The following is a 16,486-nucleotide window of genomic DNA, read 5'->3' on the forward strand; positions in this document are numbered from 1 at the left end:
AGAAAATAGACCCCACTTCTTAGGTCCCCCTTTCTGTTGGCTTGTTTCATTTAGTCTTCAAATGGATAAAACTTTCACCAGGTAAGATATGAGATGAATGTGTTTTGTTTTTGTTTTTTTTCTTTTTAAAATACAGTGGATGGGAGGCTGTGTAGATGTTGAACAAGTTGAAGGTCTACATGCACATGCAGCTGTTTGGATCACACACCACATACACCAAAAAAACCCAAAAAACATTCTGTTCAGAGATTTTGTGTGTGTGATTGCGCTGAATCACCATTACCATGGACCAAATTGTCTTTGTTAATGCAAAATATTCTTAAACTTTCAGCCATTGTAGTTACAGGTTAATCGGTCATTATTCGACTATCATTCGACAGTTAACCTGACTTGTTGAAACTTTTCCACTTCGAGCAAGTGGCACTTTTTCTGCTGTGTTCCCACAGTTTTGTCATGTTTTTGTATGTTCGTTTTTAGCAGTTCACCCTGTCGTATGATAGATAAGTTTTTAAACACAACACTCAGCAAAGTCATCTGAAATTTATGAACTATGGAATGTGCACCATAACACTTAATGTTGTCACTGTGCAGTGCAATGCGTCTTCTGTTTTTCCATTAGCCATCATGTTCATGTCTTGCATTTTGTTGAATTTAGACTGTGATTGTCAACACTGTGAGACTGAACTTTTAGTTTGTAATATTTAGGGTGATCAGTTTAGCAAATGGGCACTGAATTACTTGTATGTTGTGTTTTTTTTTTTACTCTCTGAGCAAAATTACAAAATACCTTAGGGCCTAGATGTCCTAATATTCATCCTTGGATCTTTTTAGGCCAGACCAGTTATTGAATTTACTTAAATAAAAACTTGAGGAAAGAAAGGTGTTTGTTCAGGGGGCGTCATATTGCTGTTCATTACATTTATACTCCAAATGAATATGGGGGGAAAAAAAATCGAATACTGTTTTCTTGTGTGAATGCAACAACGGACAAAAATAATTGATTAACAGATTTTTAACAACTTTGATGGTCCACAGTACCTGCCTCTGTTGTTTAAATCTAAGAATCATCTTTTGTGTTGTGTATTTTTTAAATTTTGTCTCATTGGAGTTTGTTTTATTCTTCAGAATGATTGTTCTTTTGTTGTTATTTTAAATACGTCATGACAGTCCAAATTCTCGATCATCCCCTGAAATATTGCCTCTCCAAAGATGTTTGATGATTGTAAAATAATAATAATACTAATTCTAACATGCTTCATCCGGTCATTATAATGGCTGCAGGAATCAATCTGAACTTTGATGAAAGCATGTTCAGCATACTGTAAGCAGTCTCTGAATGTTTTTTAAAACCATCCTGATGCTCCTGAAGTATCTTCTTGTTCTAACAGTATACTCCAGAAAGTGTTTTATATTATTAATGTTAATCCTTTGCTTCTTTTACTCTGTAAAAAATAGTAGCCAAACTATTCGTGAATTGGGTTTTGCTACAAGAACTGTGAAAAAGGGAGAAAATCGATTCTAATTTTCCTAAACCATTCCTTAGTAAATGTTGAGGCAGTTCAAAGCTGCTGCACTGGTTCTTGTTTTTGCTGACTGGACCTTTTCTCAGTCCTGTTTCTTGTGCTCCGATCATGTTTCCCTCTCTTCTTTTGCACCTATTAGAGTTTTTCAATTTTACAATGTTATGGATCTTTCATACATTGACTTTTGTGACTTTAGCACATTCCCAATGCATCTTCGCCCAGTCATCACTTTGTAGTTGCCTTGTGCTGACTTTTCTCCACAGCACTAAAGGTAAGTGTTTCCAGGTCTACACCACCACAGATGGGCCAGCAGCACTTTACCTCACACAAGCAGCTGGAAAGTATCTTTTGTTGCGTGTGTTTTCAATATTTGATGTGCATGTTGTAATAGTAGACTAAATTTCACCAGTCATAACCTGATTTTTTTTTTTTTTTAAACTGTAATATGGATAATATAGGTTTAGAAATGTGGCTGTACGTGTCCCCAACTTTAGATTCCCAGAAAGTGTTATCATGGTGGAAATGTATAACTTAACATGCCGGTGGTAATTTTCAGACTTTCTCATTTAAATTCAGTCGTTTAAACAGCAATCAATTAACTCAGTCCTTTTATTGGTATTAATGGTCCCTAGTGAAAATTCAAGTTTATTTTCACTAGGAACTGTTTTCATACTACTGCTAGCAATGTTTTTGTCGTGTTTCCAGGAAAGGCGCAGTGGAACCAACTTAATCACATGGTCGTCAGTCTCAAAAAAATAAAACCTTTTTAAAAAAGCAGTTTTGTTTTGTTTCTTTTGTGCGTATTGCATCTAATGAGTCTTCATGTTGGATATCAGGTAAGAATGAAGATGTGAAGTATTTAAAGTCAATCAAACTAGTATAGTTGTAAGACTTTATAAAAGTGCATTAGAAAATAAGTGCTTTTCCATGAAATTCACTTTATGCCAAATACTATGAAGCGCTATCGAATAAGATCTAACGATTGTGTAAGTAAAGACATCCGAATAACAAAAACGTAGAAGTCATTTGTTAAAGTGATTTGGTCAAATTATGGATATGTTAGAAAAACGACTAACTAATGTGTAGGCTTTCATTTTATGTGAAATACTGATTTGACGATATTCTATCCATCTGTCGGAACCTTTCAGTCAGCTGTTGCAGTTCCTACCCGAGAACTTCACCAGATACAGTCGCCACTTCCGGTGGTTGTTTGGCTATCTAGTTGAAATGAGGTGAAGCGCTAGCTATATAAAGACTAGCTTAATTGCTTCAATGGCAGGTTTATTAAACGCGTATACACACTGTAGAACAAGAAGAGCCCTCTAGGGTGTACCACCGGATCAACTTCATTTTCTTGCCACCGGACTATGTTCAAAAAGATGACTGAATTTGGACCAGATTCCGGCGGGCGAGTTAAGGTAACACAACGTTACCGCAAAGCTGTCTGGGATAACTGAAAGCATTAACTCGTTGTGTTGCTTTAAAGTAATTCCGTAACTACCAGGTATATGTGAATAAATTCACCGGGCAGGGTTTGTGAAACGTGTTACGTAAACTTTGTTAAGTTTTTCGTCTCGTATTTGGGAGTGTGACATGATTCTGTGTTCTCTGTCTGTGACTTGCAGGGAGTAACCATTGTGAAGCCTATCGTGTTTGGGAACGTTGCCCGCTACTTTGGGAAAAAGAGAGAAGAGGATGGACACACGCACCAGTGGTCTGTCTATGTGAAGCCTTACAGAAATGAGGTCAGACACCGAGATCGCATCTCTCATCGTCAGTGACAAGCTAACATTTTGAAACGATAACCACCTCTTGTCAGGTTGAAAGTCTTTTCTCAATTTTATCTTTTATCTTTCAGGATATGTCTGCTTATGTGAAGAAGATTCAGTTCAAGCTACATGAAAGCTATGGTAACCCACTGAGAGGTGAGTAGTATGACAAGCATATTTGATGCATGTATTGTATCTGTGCAGGTGTTCAACCCGCTTCAGTTGTGACCCAGCCGTGTGTTGTTCTTCCTTCCAGTGGTGACTAAACCCCCATATGAGATTACAGAGACAGGCTGGGGGGAATTTGAGATCATCATAAAGATCTTCTTCATTGACCCAAATGAGAGACCCGTGAGTGTTTGATAACACATGATAATTATTACTTTTAAGTAGGAATGAATTTTGAACTCTCTCTGTGTATGCTTATGCTGACTTGTATGTGTGCTTGTGTGTCTGTTAGGTGACTCTGTACCATCTGTTGAAGCTGTTCCAGTCAGACTCCAGTGCCATGCCTAAGAAGACAGTTGTCTCTGAATTCTACGATGAAATGGTATGCCTGCTTTGTGTTTGTAGTTCCCTTCTAATATTCAAATGATGTGAAATGTTTATCACTCCAAGTTTCCACACATGTATATGTTTGGTCTTCAAACTGACCCGTCCGTGTGGCATCAGTGTTGAGATGAGACAGACAAAATGAGGGGTTTGGCTGTGAATTGATTTGTGTGAGCCTGAGAGAGATGCACCTAACTCTCTTCTTAATTTTCAGATCTTCCAGGATCCTACAGCCATGATGCAGCAGCTACTGACCACATCGAGACAGCTCACACTCGGAGCATACAAGCATGAGACGGAGTGTATGTACATAGACAATAAACATAAAAACACAGAAGAAGAAGAAGAATCAGCTTTATTGACAGCATATATATTTTTACATACACACACTGAATTCGTCTTCTGCATTTGACCCATCCTTAGTTGAACACACACATGCAACACCTGGCAAATTACATGCAGTGAAACACACACAGGAGCAGTGGGAGCATATTGGGGGGGTTAAGTGCCTTGCTCATGGGCACATCAGCCGGCTAATGGAGAGGGGGGAGCCTCCGATCACAAGCTGCTTCTCCAACGTCTAGGCCACGGCTGCCCCCCAGGCTGACTAATTTTGTTACATTATGTCTCTGTACTGGGGAGCAGCATTCACATAATTTGAGTTGCTGTCATCATGTTTGTGTGTGTGTGTGTGTGTGTGTGTGTGTGTGTGTGTGTGTGTGCAGTCATTGAGCTGGAGCAGAGGACCAAGGAGAAAATGGATGCAGCAAAGAAGAGAACCAGCCAGGAGATCGCAGAGCTGAAAGACAAGCTGAAAGCCAGCAGAGAGAACATCAACCACCTGAAGACGGAGATCAGGAAACTGGAGGAGGATGGAGACCACAAGGAGCACTGAGAAATGAAACACACTGAATTAAAAAAAGAAAAAAGCAAGACGTATTTTGTGATTATGTTTTCTACATGTGTTCTGTGTGTTTTTGACACTCGGTGTCAAAAAAATAACACTCAGTGTTATATACCCTAGAGAAGAGATAGAAATGACTTTCAAAAACTGTGCATTGAAAAAAATCTTTTGGAATCTGTCCAGTATTTTTTTTGGTTTATTTTTTCTTTTTCTTTTTTTATTGCAATGAAAGACTTGTCCATTCATCTTGATGTAGTTGATCCTTCTGGTGTAGGTCTTTCCTTCTCCAGTGAATCTGAATAGAGGCCTAATCGGCCAGAATCAGTGAAGCATCCCCATAGTATTCACGCCTACCAACAGATTTGAATGTGAAAAGCTTACTTGTTTTTTATGCTCATCTTGTGGTTTTCTATATAAACTTAATGTTTACAGTATTGCCTGTTAAGTTTCTTCTGTTGTAACCATTCAAATTTGATATGGATTCTTTCAGAAATTGTGATGAATGCAGCTGTTGTACTGCAGTCGGTAGCAGTAGCATGCTGGTGAGTGGAAGGAAATTTACTTTAATTTACCAAGCATCGTACACAGAAATAGCACGTTTGCTGACGCATTGTCATGTCAGTAAAAGCAGTTGTTTTTAATCTGTTAACCTCTTTTAACAGAGTCTGACCTGCTCCTCTAGCCTGGATAATTAGCTGATAATGGATAATTTCTGAATGTGAAATAGTTTAAATAAACAGAAGGGTTCAGAGGTTTATAGATTGTTGCAGCCAAAAGTGAAGCTGCTTGCCCGAGCAACTCCTTTAGATACATACAGTACGGAGTCCTTGGGAATGAGAATTATCGCTGTATAATCTATTTAACAGCTCCCAAATATACATATTTACACTAAGGTTTGAAACGATTCTGATTAGGGAGAAGACACTTTTATGTTGGTTAAAAAAAAACATCTTTATCAAAATGTTTTTTGTATCTAAGCTTTAATTCCAAAACTTCATCGAATTCGAGATGCGAATGTTGACATTTCCGGAAGTTCTTGAAAGCATCCGGCAGGAAGTTCAATAAAACTTTTGCTGCGCTGACGCTGAACAACTTCCCTCGAGCCTCATGCAGCTTCGTGTCCTCTAATTGTCTGCTAATAAAATTTCTTAGCGAATATGGTCAAATACAAAGACCTCGAATGGAGGCATTGTTGTGCAGCCATGTACACTTGTTGCCGGCGTGTAGCTGTAAGTTTAGGAAATTAAACACTGGGCGACGAAGTGCAGTTCTTGTGCTCGGGTTAAAATCCCTTCAGGTGTCCCTCATCAGGGGGAGCAGTTCAAGGTAAGACGACGATGTCATGTTGTACAATGTTTATATAGGTTGTATAAAGAGTGATGAGTGGAGTGATTCATTTGAGCGTCATTATCAGTACCGTTCATTTCCCAGTAGTCTGTTTTATTTTAAATAGGGTATTATTTCGTTGTTCATCATTGTTATTATGACCGTCTAGATTAAAAATTAATCAAACAATCAAAACTAAGCAGGACATATTTTCTAATATGTAATATCAATAACAAATTAAATCAGCAACTCAGCCAATAATCTTTACCTTATCATTATTATTATTATTATTATTGCTATTAGCAGTTAATTCGCAGTTAACTTTCATTTCCAAATTATAAAGTATAGCACAAGGGACACTCACAATATTAAGCTTTCCATTAAGTAATAATAAACTTAAAAAGACAAAATGTTTATATTAGAAGTAATTTGTCGGTAAGATTCTGCTTTACAAATTGCATTTCATTAAACATTTATTTTCTATTTTAATGCGTTTTTGGTGTTTGTATTTTAGTGTTTTAAATCTTAGCCTGCGCTAGTTGCCAGAGTTTCACGGGGCGGTCACGTGACCGAAGGGCTTTGCACCGACGTCACAGAATCCAAGCTCGTGCCGACTGATGATCCTCACCGACCTGCTGCGTTTAAACTCTGCGCACCGCTCAAACTCATCTTTCCTACAGCGTTTCACAGCTGCTTTTAGCTTCAGGTTCCCACTCGCTAAGTGTCTCAAAGATACGCTACGGTAATGTAAACCGGGAATGTTGGATATGCACAGGGAACTGTGTAGCTCTTACAAATATTAACCAGCTCGCATTAACACAGTATGCTATATGGCTAACGTAAATGCAACAGATACGTCCCCCCGTTAAGAAAACAACCGGTGCTGTTCAGTTCTCTTCAAGTTTTCAGGTAAGGTGTCTAAAAATAGCAACAACTTGAATGTTTTTGACAACGCTTGTGATAACTTGCTCGACGTTTGGTGTATGGTGGCCTTATTTCACTCGGTGGCATTTTAATCTGTTTTATGCTATCGCTGTTACTTTCCCCCAAGGGGACTCCTTTGACTGGGGTAGCTTAGTATCGCCACAGTTTGGCAAACGAGTAAAGGCTATAACCTGTGCTGTTGTCAGCTTGTCTGTCAATATTATTGCTGCTGTTTTCCTGTCTGTGTCAATACCTGTTTTAAACAGGAAATAGTTAAAGAAGTCTAGAAGACAGAGTGTGTTTTAGGCTTGGCAGTCTGTATCACGGACTGGACTAATTCATGGTTGACTTGATAATTGAATATTATTAATTTGTAAGCTCACCCTTACAGACAGTCAACTGGTATCATGGGGGAAATTTGGGTTAGATAAATGTGATAAGCGACATTTGATTTTTTTTTTCCTTCCAAAAATAGTACATCATGTGTTTTTCTTCAAAGAACTTGCAGATGATCCTGCATGATAACTTAATAGAAGGATTTAATTTGACAAACAAAAATGGAGAAAAACCCTGGACTTCAGGTTGCGTTTGTTCCTTGTATGTCCACGCCAGGCCCACTACACAGATCTTTGTTTGGTTGACATCCACAGAGCTCCATTGTTGTCCCGGTGACTCTGTGTAGTGCGCAGTTTAAGTCCATTCATGAGGCTGAGTGCATCATCAGCACACCATAGCTTTAATGTATGGAGCTCAGCAAAGAGAGCAAGTGCACTATGAGGCTTTTAATGCATTACTACTTCCGTGTGCATACCTGGCAAAGTCATACATTTCTGATCAATATCATGCCCCAAAGGGACCACATTACACCAGTATCTTCAAATATAAGTGCATGAAGTTATCATTTATGAGTGGAGATAGTAGTTAGTAAGGGTGTGTGCTGCACTGTGTTTGCACTAGATAATGGCAGGATCAGGAAGGGCTGTGATTAGGCTTGCCAGTGTCTAGGTGCCAACATCAATTCATGTGGCAAGTCGATGTAGGTGTTTCCTCTCTTACCCTGAAACGAAACCCTCAGATTCACCCTAATATTATGAACGTTTTCCTACAGAGGAGATTATTCCCTTTAGTCACGTATTCAGGTCAGTACTCATTTTGAAAACATTTACCCTGAGTCAGATCAACTGCAAGTAGACCTGTTCCTCACGGTCAAAGTTTAACATTGCATCACTTTGAGGTGGATGTTATTAAAGTAGGCAGAAGCCAGAGCTGTCACATTGAGACTGTAAGTAGCAATATGAATATATAGTTGGTAAACATAAGTAAGGTTACAGTCTGGACCTTCCACATCATATTTAGCTAGTACGTGGCCCTTTTAAATGGAATACCTTTTTTTTTTTTTTTTTTTGTGTAACACACACACATCACCACACCAGTTATGTCCCAATCAGAATTACTCAAGGGTATAAACCTTGCTCTTTGTTTACTTTAGTCTGTCGCACTCTCTTGGCAGTTCTGTCATAATCCTTCCTGTCAACAAGATTTTAAGATATAAAATTATTGTGAAAACCAACTCACTTAAAGACTGAGACATTGAATTTGGTGCACCCCTGATAGCAGCATCATTTGAATACAGTGACGCTGACTCTGCTTTGTGTCCGACTATCATCTTTGTGTCACGTATGCAAACTCGTATGGTTTAACCGTCAGCTGTGCTCTGTTAGTCGTCACCTGGCCTTTAACGTGAAGGTGTAATTCTGTCCCAGTCCTCGGCAGCTTCTGGTGTGGCTTTAAGCAAAAGGCATGTGACCCCAGACTACTTCAGAAGAGCATTTTAAGGGCCAAACTAATGACAGTGAAGCACTTTGCAGCTGTGTTGTGCAAGTTAAAAGTGTGTGTTTGTGTGTGCTAGGTGTGGTGGTGAGCCCATGGAGAAGCCGTCATCTTCAGGCAAAGCAGCACTGGAGGAGAGAAAAAGCCTGGTTGAGGTAAGCAGACTCCTTGTGAAATCAGATGGTAGCAACATAATGATTGTTTTTTACTTGTTTGAGAGAGAAAAATTAAACCGTAGGTGTAAATGTGTGTTTCTAAGCTCACTTTGGCTGTTGTTAGGTGTCAAAATGTGTTTGCAAATTTGCTATGAAGAGCGTAAAATACACCTTTTTCACATTAGACATTTTGGCTTGTCACAGCAGTAAACCATTCCAGTGAACCAGCAGGCAAAATGGCAGGTGCTGCTAAACTTCATGGAATACAGTTATCAGTTTATTTTTGATTATGCATGTGTTTTTCCACTATGAGATGCCAAAAAGTGTGGAAAACGTCTATTTACAGCCAATGTTGTTTAGTTTCTAGACACATAACTCCTGATAAAGGGGATTTTATGCGTCAAAGTCTGTTTACAAGTCATAGAAGTTCTACTGGATGGTCAAAGGCTTTAGTGGCTTCAAGCAGGAGGACCACAAGTTTTAAAGAAATGTAAATCAATAAAGAAGCTTTTCAGACCCCTGTCTCCTGTTCCGCATACCTGTGTGACATTCAATGCCACTTGGTATGAAACAATCATATCTCTGCCAGAACTGTTGGTGGGCCAGATGTATTGTGCACATTATAGGAAAGCATGGAATCGGAAAGATGTTCTTGCATCAATTTTGACATTCTTTTATTTGCTAAATCGACTAACTTCTCTTGTAGGATAATAGTAAGGGCTGGATTGTTACAACCAGGGCAACCAGAAGCCATAATTGATACCAAATTCATCTTTCATTCTCAGCATTTTATCAGCTGAAGTTTGATAGCATAAAATTCGTAAAATCATAAAAGACGTAATGATGGTTGCCTATGTGGTTAATGGTATAAATCTTCTTCTCATCATCTTACCTTGGAGAAGGAAAACTGACTCTATCACTGTGTTTGAATCTCTGCTCCAGAATGTTGAAGTGCTGAGAGGTGCTGAGGGTGGAGAGGGGGATCCTCAGATCCCGAGGAAGAGCAGCTCCTCTCGCTCCTCCCGCAAGAGCTTCCGTCTGGACTACCGCCTTGAGGTAAAAACCCATAAAACCTCATCCTGAAACACACTCCCTGTTCATGGCGGCTAAAATGCAATTGTTTTCCTGGATTGTAGGAAGAAGTGACGAAATCCTGTCGGGACAAACATGGCCGCTGGACCAACCCCTGGCCCACATGGCGGTTCCCTTCCTACACCACCCTGCTCAGGTTTCTGCTGTTGGATAAAAATCACAGCAATATACCATCTAGTAAAGAGGTGGGTAGCTGTCAGACTACAGGCATTAGGTTTTACTGAATGATTAATGTCAAATAGATAATCTGTAATAGATGATAATATTTTAATACAGTGAATGGTTGTGGACAACACCACACTAAACTCACCCATGTACACACTTTTAAAAAGCTGTTGCACAGTTAGCGCAAAGAAGTTGAATGCCTATCATATTTGTTCAAGCATTGTATGGTTTCCCTTATGTTAACCTCACAGTATTTTTAGTTCGTATACAGTAATTCTCCCCCATGTCAGTAGGGACGTTGCCGTTTACCAGCTCTCACAGTATCCACACAATTTGTAGATCCGATCCCCCTAGTGGAAACCTTGCTGAGCTCAGTAAGAGCTTAACGGGCTTTAAAGGCTGCTTTCACACAGCAACAGAAAACTGTTTAACCCCATAACTGCACAGATTACACAGTGTTTTGTTATGTAAAACCTATAAAGGAATGGGTGTATAAATCAACAACCAGAAGTCATAAATCAAAATTTGAAGACTAAAAAAAAAAGCAGCTTGCAACATCTTTGAAATATATTTGTTAGGATTTAGGATTTCTTAGCAGAATCTCGCGTCAGCCGTCTTTCCTAGTGATGTTGCCATTAAGAAAAGGTAAGAATAAATGCTGATTTTTAAAAACCGGTCACCTTCTGTGAGCTGTACTGTAACGTGCACACAGGACAGTAGAAAATGGTGAGTCTGTTGTTGTGGTTAGAGGGAATTACGGTCCGTTTTTGCAAAGTGTGATCAGATAATCATGAGACTGACGTATACTATTGCTCATTATCAGTATGTCATATTTTCTCTCGCTCTCCTTCTCTTTCTTCTCTCTGGCCCCCTTCGCCATCCCCACAGGCTCTGGACAGTGAACTCCCGGTGATGGAACCGTACTTTGTACGGAACCCAGACCTGTCTGACTCCAGTCCAGGCCTGAGAGTCACCTGGCTGGGTCACGCCACAGTTCTGGTTGAAATGGACGGGTTGAATATTCTAACAGACCCAATTTTCAGCCAGAGGGCCTCACCATTCCAGTTCATGGGGCCTAAAAGGTACCGAGGGCCCCCCTGCACTGTGGAACAGGTTTAGTACTTTCAATCACTGTGTTTAACTCAGACTGTGCTTCTTTGCGTGCTGCCTTCAAACTGTGGTTAATTTTGTTGTTTATCCTCATGCCAACAGCTGCCCAGGATCGATGCTGTCGTCATCAGTCATTCTCACTACGACCATCTCGATGCTGGATCTGTGGCCAGTCTTAACGCGCGCTTCGGAGGGGATCTACGCTGGTATGTGTGGTGGCTGTGCATCATGTACTCCGTTTACACTGTCTGTCTCATAAATATCTGTCAGAATGTGGGGGGAAAAAACGTTTGGCTTTATATGTGTTTCGCAGGTTCGTGCCCCTGGGTTTGATGGACTGGCTGATGAAGATGGGCTGCGAGAACGTGATGGAGCTGGACTGGTGGGAGGAAAACTGTGTCCCGGGTCATGATGACGTCACCTTTGTTTGCACCCCCTCTCAGCACTGGAGCAAACGCACCGCGCTGGATGATAACAAGGTAATACTTCATTAGAATTATGAGTAATTACTGATTAGATTGTGCCTTTTATGTATTAATTGATACATTTATTATTTGGTTAATTCAGTTGATACAAGCAATACATTCATAGATGTGTTTTAAGCCAAGGTCATCACATGGATCCAATAGTAGAGGCTTAAGTACTTGAGTCATTTTTCAGTAATCTAGTAGAGCAAAAAAAGTCAGTTTGAAATATTTTAATTTTGGGTTCAAGGCATATTCATTGCATACATGTAAGTATTTAACCTGTGCTCTTTTCCTCTCAGTCTTTGTGGGGCAGCTGGTCTGTTTTGGGTCCGGACCATCGATTCTTCTTTGCTGGTGATACTGGCTACTGCTCTTCCTTCCAGGAGATCGGACGTCGATTCGGACCGTTTGACCTTGCAGCAATCCCCATCGGAGCTTACCTTCCCAGGTTCTGTACATAATACGCAGACTCACACAGCGTCCCCTTTAATGCTTTTCGTGTCCAGTTTTTGTTGACAGTGTCCTAGTGGTGAGGACTTGTCTTGTGCTGGACTGAATTATATGGAGATGTTTCTGTAGACTGTATAAAAGTAGACTGCAAACTTGCATTTTTCCTAGTGGCCAGCAGGGGGAGCTGCCGCTGTTTTCAAGTCTGATTGTATGTAAGCTTATGAGAAAGTGGCCCTACTGTATCACTTCATTCAAGGCTTCAAACCAACGAGGTGTCTTTTAATATTCTGTTCCCCTCATGATTGCAAATAGGAAAGACAAAAAAAAATGAAAACAGCTCAATATAATGTAGTACAGTACAGCATCTCATTTACAAAATATTTTAGTTTATTACTGTCTGACAACGTCAACAAAAGCTGAACATATAAACTTTGTCAAGGCTGAATTCAGGAGTACCTAAGAGTGTGACCACTAAGTGTAAACACATTGACCTTTAGCATTATGTTGCTGTTTGTCAATAATATAACGTAATACTGAACACGGAGACAAACAAAGTAAGAATATGCTTTTATTTCAGGGATATGATGCAGGGGCAGCATGTAGATCCAGACGAGGCTGTTCAGATTCACCAGGACCTTCAGGCTAAACAGTCTCTGGCCATCCACTGGGGAACCTTCGCGCTTGCCTATGAGGTAAGGGGGATACAAAGCTATTATAGATATGTCAGTAGTTTAAAGGAATAGTTTATCATATTGGGAAATACACCCATTTGCTTTCTTCATGTGTCGGCTTAAGAGACTGACACAGATGGCGGGAGCAGATGATTAGCTTAGCATGAAGACTGGAAACAACATAGCTCTGTCTAAAGGCAACAAATTCTGCCTAACTGCGCTTCTAAAGCTCACTGATTGTTGAATTAAATAAATGTGATTTTACTAGATGCCATGTGCTGATATATTGACTTCCTGGAAAACCCATGATAACAAGACTTGACTGAAGTTATCATGAGTTTTCCAGGAAGTGACTGTGCCCACTCAATACCATAACACATGAGCACAAAAAACTAATTAGTGAACTTTAGAAGTGGTGGACAGGGGGATTTTGTTACCTTCACCCAGAGCCAGTCTTAATGTTAAGCAAATCATAGCCTCTGTTCCCTCCAGTTACAGTGCAGGGCCTAGTGACAAGTCATTTAACAGGAGACTTCAATAGGAATGCTCATTCATGCATGGACTGATAGCAGAATGGTATTAATTAATTAATCTAATTTTTGGCAAGAAAATGAATTTCCCAAACTGCTGGACTATTCTGTTAACACATATTAAGATGGATAATGTACCCTCTGTTCCTCCCACTATACAAAAGTGAAGCCAAAACCTCCTGGGTATGTGTAGTTGCAGGCTCAAGTTCCTGCCCATACACCCACCTGAACCAGCTGTGAGCAGCCATAATGTTTCACCCCCTTAATGTATATAAATATACATCAGTGTGATAAGAATGACAAACCATCTTTGGGGAAAGTTTATTTGATGTGTACTTATGAGCCTATTCTGCCACCAGGGGGCAGTCGAGATTTTTTTTTTTTTTTTTATTTTGCCTTCACATTTGGGGAGCTCTCGTGTCCATTAAATACAGTCAGTGACATGAAAGCCCCCCCAAAGTGGAGCCAAAACATTGTGAACGCCCCCTGGTGGCTGGCTCCAGTACATGTTAACAGAAGGGACTAAACAAAAAGTTCCAAGTACACATCAAATAAATTTTTCCCAAAAATGGTTTAGATGATTCTGACCACTGATGTACAGTTACATGGTCATTTTTTTCTTTTTTTATGTAATTGAAAAGTGGGTGACACGTCATAGACAGCTGCTCACAACTGGTTCAGGCAGGTGTATAGGCGGGAACACCCGCAGCGTCGCCATCTGATCGCTCCTGCGCAGTTGCAAGCTCCATATGCACAAGATGGCAGCTGTTCTAGTTGGATAGTTTGGCCTCACTTTTGCACAGCAGGAGGAAATGGAGGGTGAGTCAGCCATCTTAAGATATGTCAATTTAGTTAACACACAGAGCAAGGGCTGTTTAAAGCTGACTATTTCAGCAGCTAACATTTTAATGCAACCTCTGCCTTGCTGCTGTGTTTGGAAACTTAGCGACGTTAAATTAGCCATGCAGCACTACTGAGCTAAAATGAACTTGTCTAAAACTCAAGAAAAGTCTTTAATACTCACTATTATTTTCTTGTCGCGTCCTACATCCAGTACTACCTGGAGCCGCCGGTTCGTCTCAGGGAGGCCCTGGAACAGAGAGGACTGAAGCCAGGATCCTTCTTCACTCTGCATCACGGGGAGTCTCGCCTTATAGCTTCACAGGAACGAGACGTCTTTGGCTGATCCTCTCTGGAGCGTTCAGCAGGCCAACTTCATTCTGTGTCTGAAACAAAGTGCAGAACGTTTTACTTATCACACATACATGGACTTAAAAGTGGTTTACGTTTTGAAATGCATAGATGTACACAGCTTATCCCAGCTGAAAATAAATCTAGATGTTCCACATTACTGTTTACATACTGAATGTTTGCTCTGCCATCTGCATGGTGGTCAACACTACCTACAGGAGCTGTGACTCCAGTATAGAACATTATTTTAAAAAAATCTTTTTAAAAAATCTGCTTATTGGAAACAAGGTTTGGTAAGGATGCAGTTCAAGTAAGATTACTGGTATCAGGGTTAACATTGAAGAAATAATGGAAAAATATACTGCATTTTTAATTAAAGGTCCCAGCTTTCTTTAAGTCATATTTTAAATCTTGTTGGTTTGAAGCGACAATTTAAATTTTGGTGCACGTTAATGTTAAATGGGTTTTTGTGATGTGTTTTGCAAAACCAGAAACCTTTCAGCCCTGAGGAGAAACTCTGAAAAATTTCTGGCAGACATGATGTGTCTAAGCTCACTCTTCCAGTCTGGGACAAGCACTGAGGGGAAAAAAAAAATCTGCATGCTTATGTAATTGGTTGGTGTACACTTCCTGGTCAGGAGGCCAAAATGAGACTAGAGTTCTCAGAGTCCAACTTTCAGAACACTGACAAATCAGGATAGTAAAACAAAATGAGAATTAAACTCACATTATTGTAGGTGATGATTGTGTGTAGTGAATAATGTGAGGTTCAACCACCAACCCTTCAGTATGAAGCTGGACCGCAGAGAGTGTGACGCAGCTTCATGTTGACACACAGCTGGACTTCCTGTGAGCTGTAATATGAAAAGAGGAAAATATTAGAAAGTTACTTAGAGTAGTGACTTTTAAAGATTGGTGCTAGCAAAATGATTGAATGTATTCTGGCCAGCTCATAGCTACATGAAATACAGAAATGTCAGAAGAAAATGAATTTTGTTGTCTTGTGATAGCGATAGCTTTCCACTGTACGCTAACAGATTCTGTGAGGTGCACTCAGAAGCTGAGCTGGGTTCAGCTTCATGCCCTGCAAACAACGTGCTTTGTTCCTGCTTCAGACATTTGTGTTTGATGCTCTGAAACCACAGCACAAAGATGTTTTTCTCTTTGCTTATCAGTGTGATCTTACACATTATCACTTCTGAGAACTCAGAAAGTAAAGAATGAATCACTGAACTGCTCAAATGACCCCCCCCCCAATACACACACTTTGTTTTTTTTAAATGCCGGATCTTGATAGCCAGAATGTATAAACAGTTGACAGTTGACAACACAATGTTGAGCTAATTTAGTAGCCTGGTTTTAACTGCAAAGCCAAACAGTGCCAACTGTGGTTTACACTTTATCCATGTCACTGTATTACCTATTAAATACAACTTGTATTTCAAAATGTGCTCGTTTCTTGTTGTCAATGGAAATTTTGAGCAATACATTCAATCAATAAAATGCCTCATAGTTATTTGTTTATATGTAGTTGGATGTCTAATTGAAAAAAAAAAATCAACCCCAACATAAGGAAATCACAAACTATTTTAATATTACTTAAATATACGTAACTGTTCACTGGTCTAACAACCTATTTTAAAATGTTAGCAAAGTTGCACAAATAATACGGGTTACTTTAGTTATCTTTCATTATTTTGAAATTATTGAACTAAATTTCGAGGTTCGTCACTTTGGCGCCCTCCAGTGGTGAAATACAAAAAGACTTGTAGACGGTCAATCAGGGGATTTTACATAAAATAAGGAAAATGAGACGCGAAAAAATAT

General features: G+C 39.8%; 2 protein-coding genes and 1 long non-coding RNA gene across 4 annotated transcripts; 2 read left to right on the forward strand and 1 right to left on the reverse strand.

Annotated features, from left to right (window-relative positions):
- The first annotated feature begins 2,674 nt into the window (after positions 1–2,674).
- Positions 2,675–5,182, forward strand: yeats4 (YEATS domain containing 4). Its single transcript, XM_046378458.1, has 7 exons — positions 2,675–2,941; positions 3,149–3,268; positions 3,382–3,448; positions 3,549–3,643; positions 3,753–3,842; positions 4,059–4,146; positions 4,570–5,182. Exons 1-7 carry the CDS (start codon positions 2,891–2,893, stop codon positions 4,737–4,739), a joined length of 681 nt encoding a protein of 226 aa, XP_046234414.1. The 5' UTR covers positions 2,675–2,890; the 3' UTR covers positions 4,740–5,182.
- A 629-nt stretch (positions 5,183–5,811) lies between these two features.
- napepld (N-acyl phosphatidylethanolamine phospholipase D) lies at positions 5,812–14,816 on the forward strand. 2 transcript variants are annotated; one of them, XM_046378456.1, is made up of 10 exons: positions 5,812–6,074; positions 8,908–8,983; positions 9,926–10,039; positions 10,120–10,260; positions 11,129–11,353; positions 11,453–11,556; positions 11,664–11,829; positions 12,117–12,265; positions 12,845–12,959; positions 14,523–14,816. In XM_046378456.1, exons 1-10 carry the CDS (start codon positions 5,929–5,931, stop codon positions 14,652–14,654), a joined length of 1,368 nt encoding a protein of 455 aa, XP_046234412.1. In that variant the 5' UTR covers positions 5,812–5,928; the 3' UTR covers positions 14,655–14,816. The 2 variants fall into 2 exon arrangements, with proteins under 2 accessions (XP_046234412.1, XP_046234413.1); XM_046378457.1 differs by lacking the exon at positions 5,812–6,074 and adding an exon at positions 6,623–6,983.
- Positions 12,634–15,513, reverse strand: LOC124053371. Its single transcript, XR_006842139.1, has 3 exons — positions 15,441–15,513; positions 14,493–14,694; positions 12,634–12,952 (listed from the first exon to the last, which is right to left on the reverse strand). It is a non-coding gene; the product is annotated as an uncharacterized LOC124053371 (long non-coding RNA).
- Positions 15,514–16,486: the final 973 nt, after the last annotated feature.

The sequence above is a fragment of the Scatophagus argus genome, chromosome 22 (assembly GCF_020382885.2).
Source record: "Scatophagus argus isolate fScaArg1 chromosome 22, fScaArg1.pri, whole genome shotgun sequence".
Taxonomy (NCBI): domain Eukaryota; kingdom Metazoa; phylum Chordata; class Actinopteri; family Scatophagidae; genus Scatophagus; species Scatophagus argus.

Bases quoted from the DNA above. Each gene is read 5' to 3' on its own strand.
- napepld (XM_046378456.1), top strand. From the start codon at position 5,929: ATGGAGGCATTGTTGTGCAGCCATGTACACTTGTTGCCGGCGTGTAGC. The intron at 10,040-10,119 runs GTAAAAACCCAT...CCTGGATTGTAG, and splicing joins GTCTGGACTACCGCCTTGAG to GAAGAAGTGACGAAATCCTG. The intron at 12,266-12,844 runs GTTCTGTACATA...CTTTTATTTCAG, and splicing joins ATCGGAGCTTACCTTCCCAG to GGATATGATGCAGGGGCAGC.
- yeats4 (XM_046378458.1), top strand. From the start codon at position 2,891: ATGTTCAAAAAGATGACTGAATTTGGACCAGATTCCGGCGGGCGAGTT. The intron at 3,644-3,752 runs GTGAGTGTTTGA...TGTGTCTGTTAG, and splicing joins TTGACCCAAATGAGAGACCC to GTGACTCTGTACCATCTGTT. The intron at 3,843-4,058 runs GTATGCCTGCTT...CTTAATTTTCAG, and splicing joins CTGAATTCTACGATGAAATG to ATCTTCCAGGATCCTACAGC.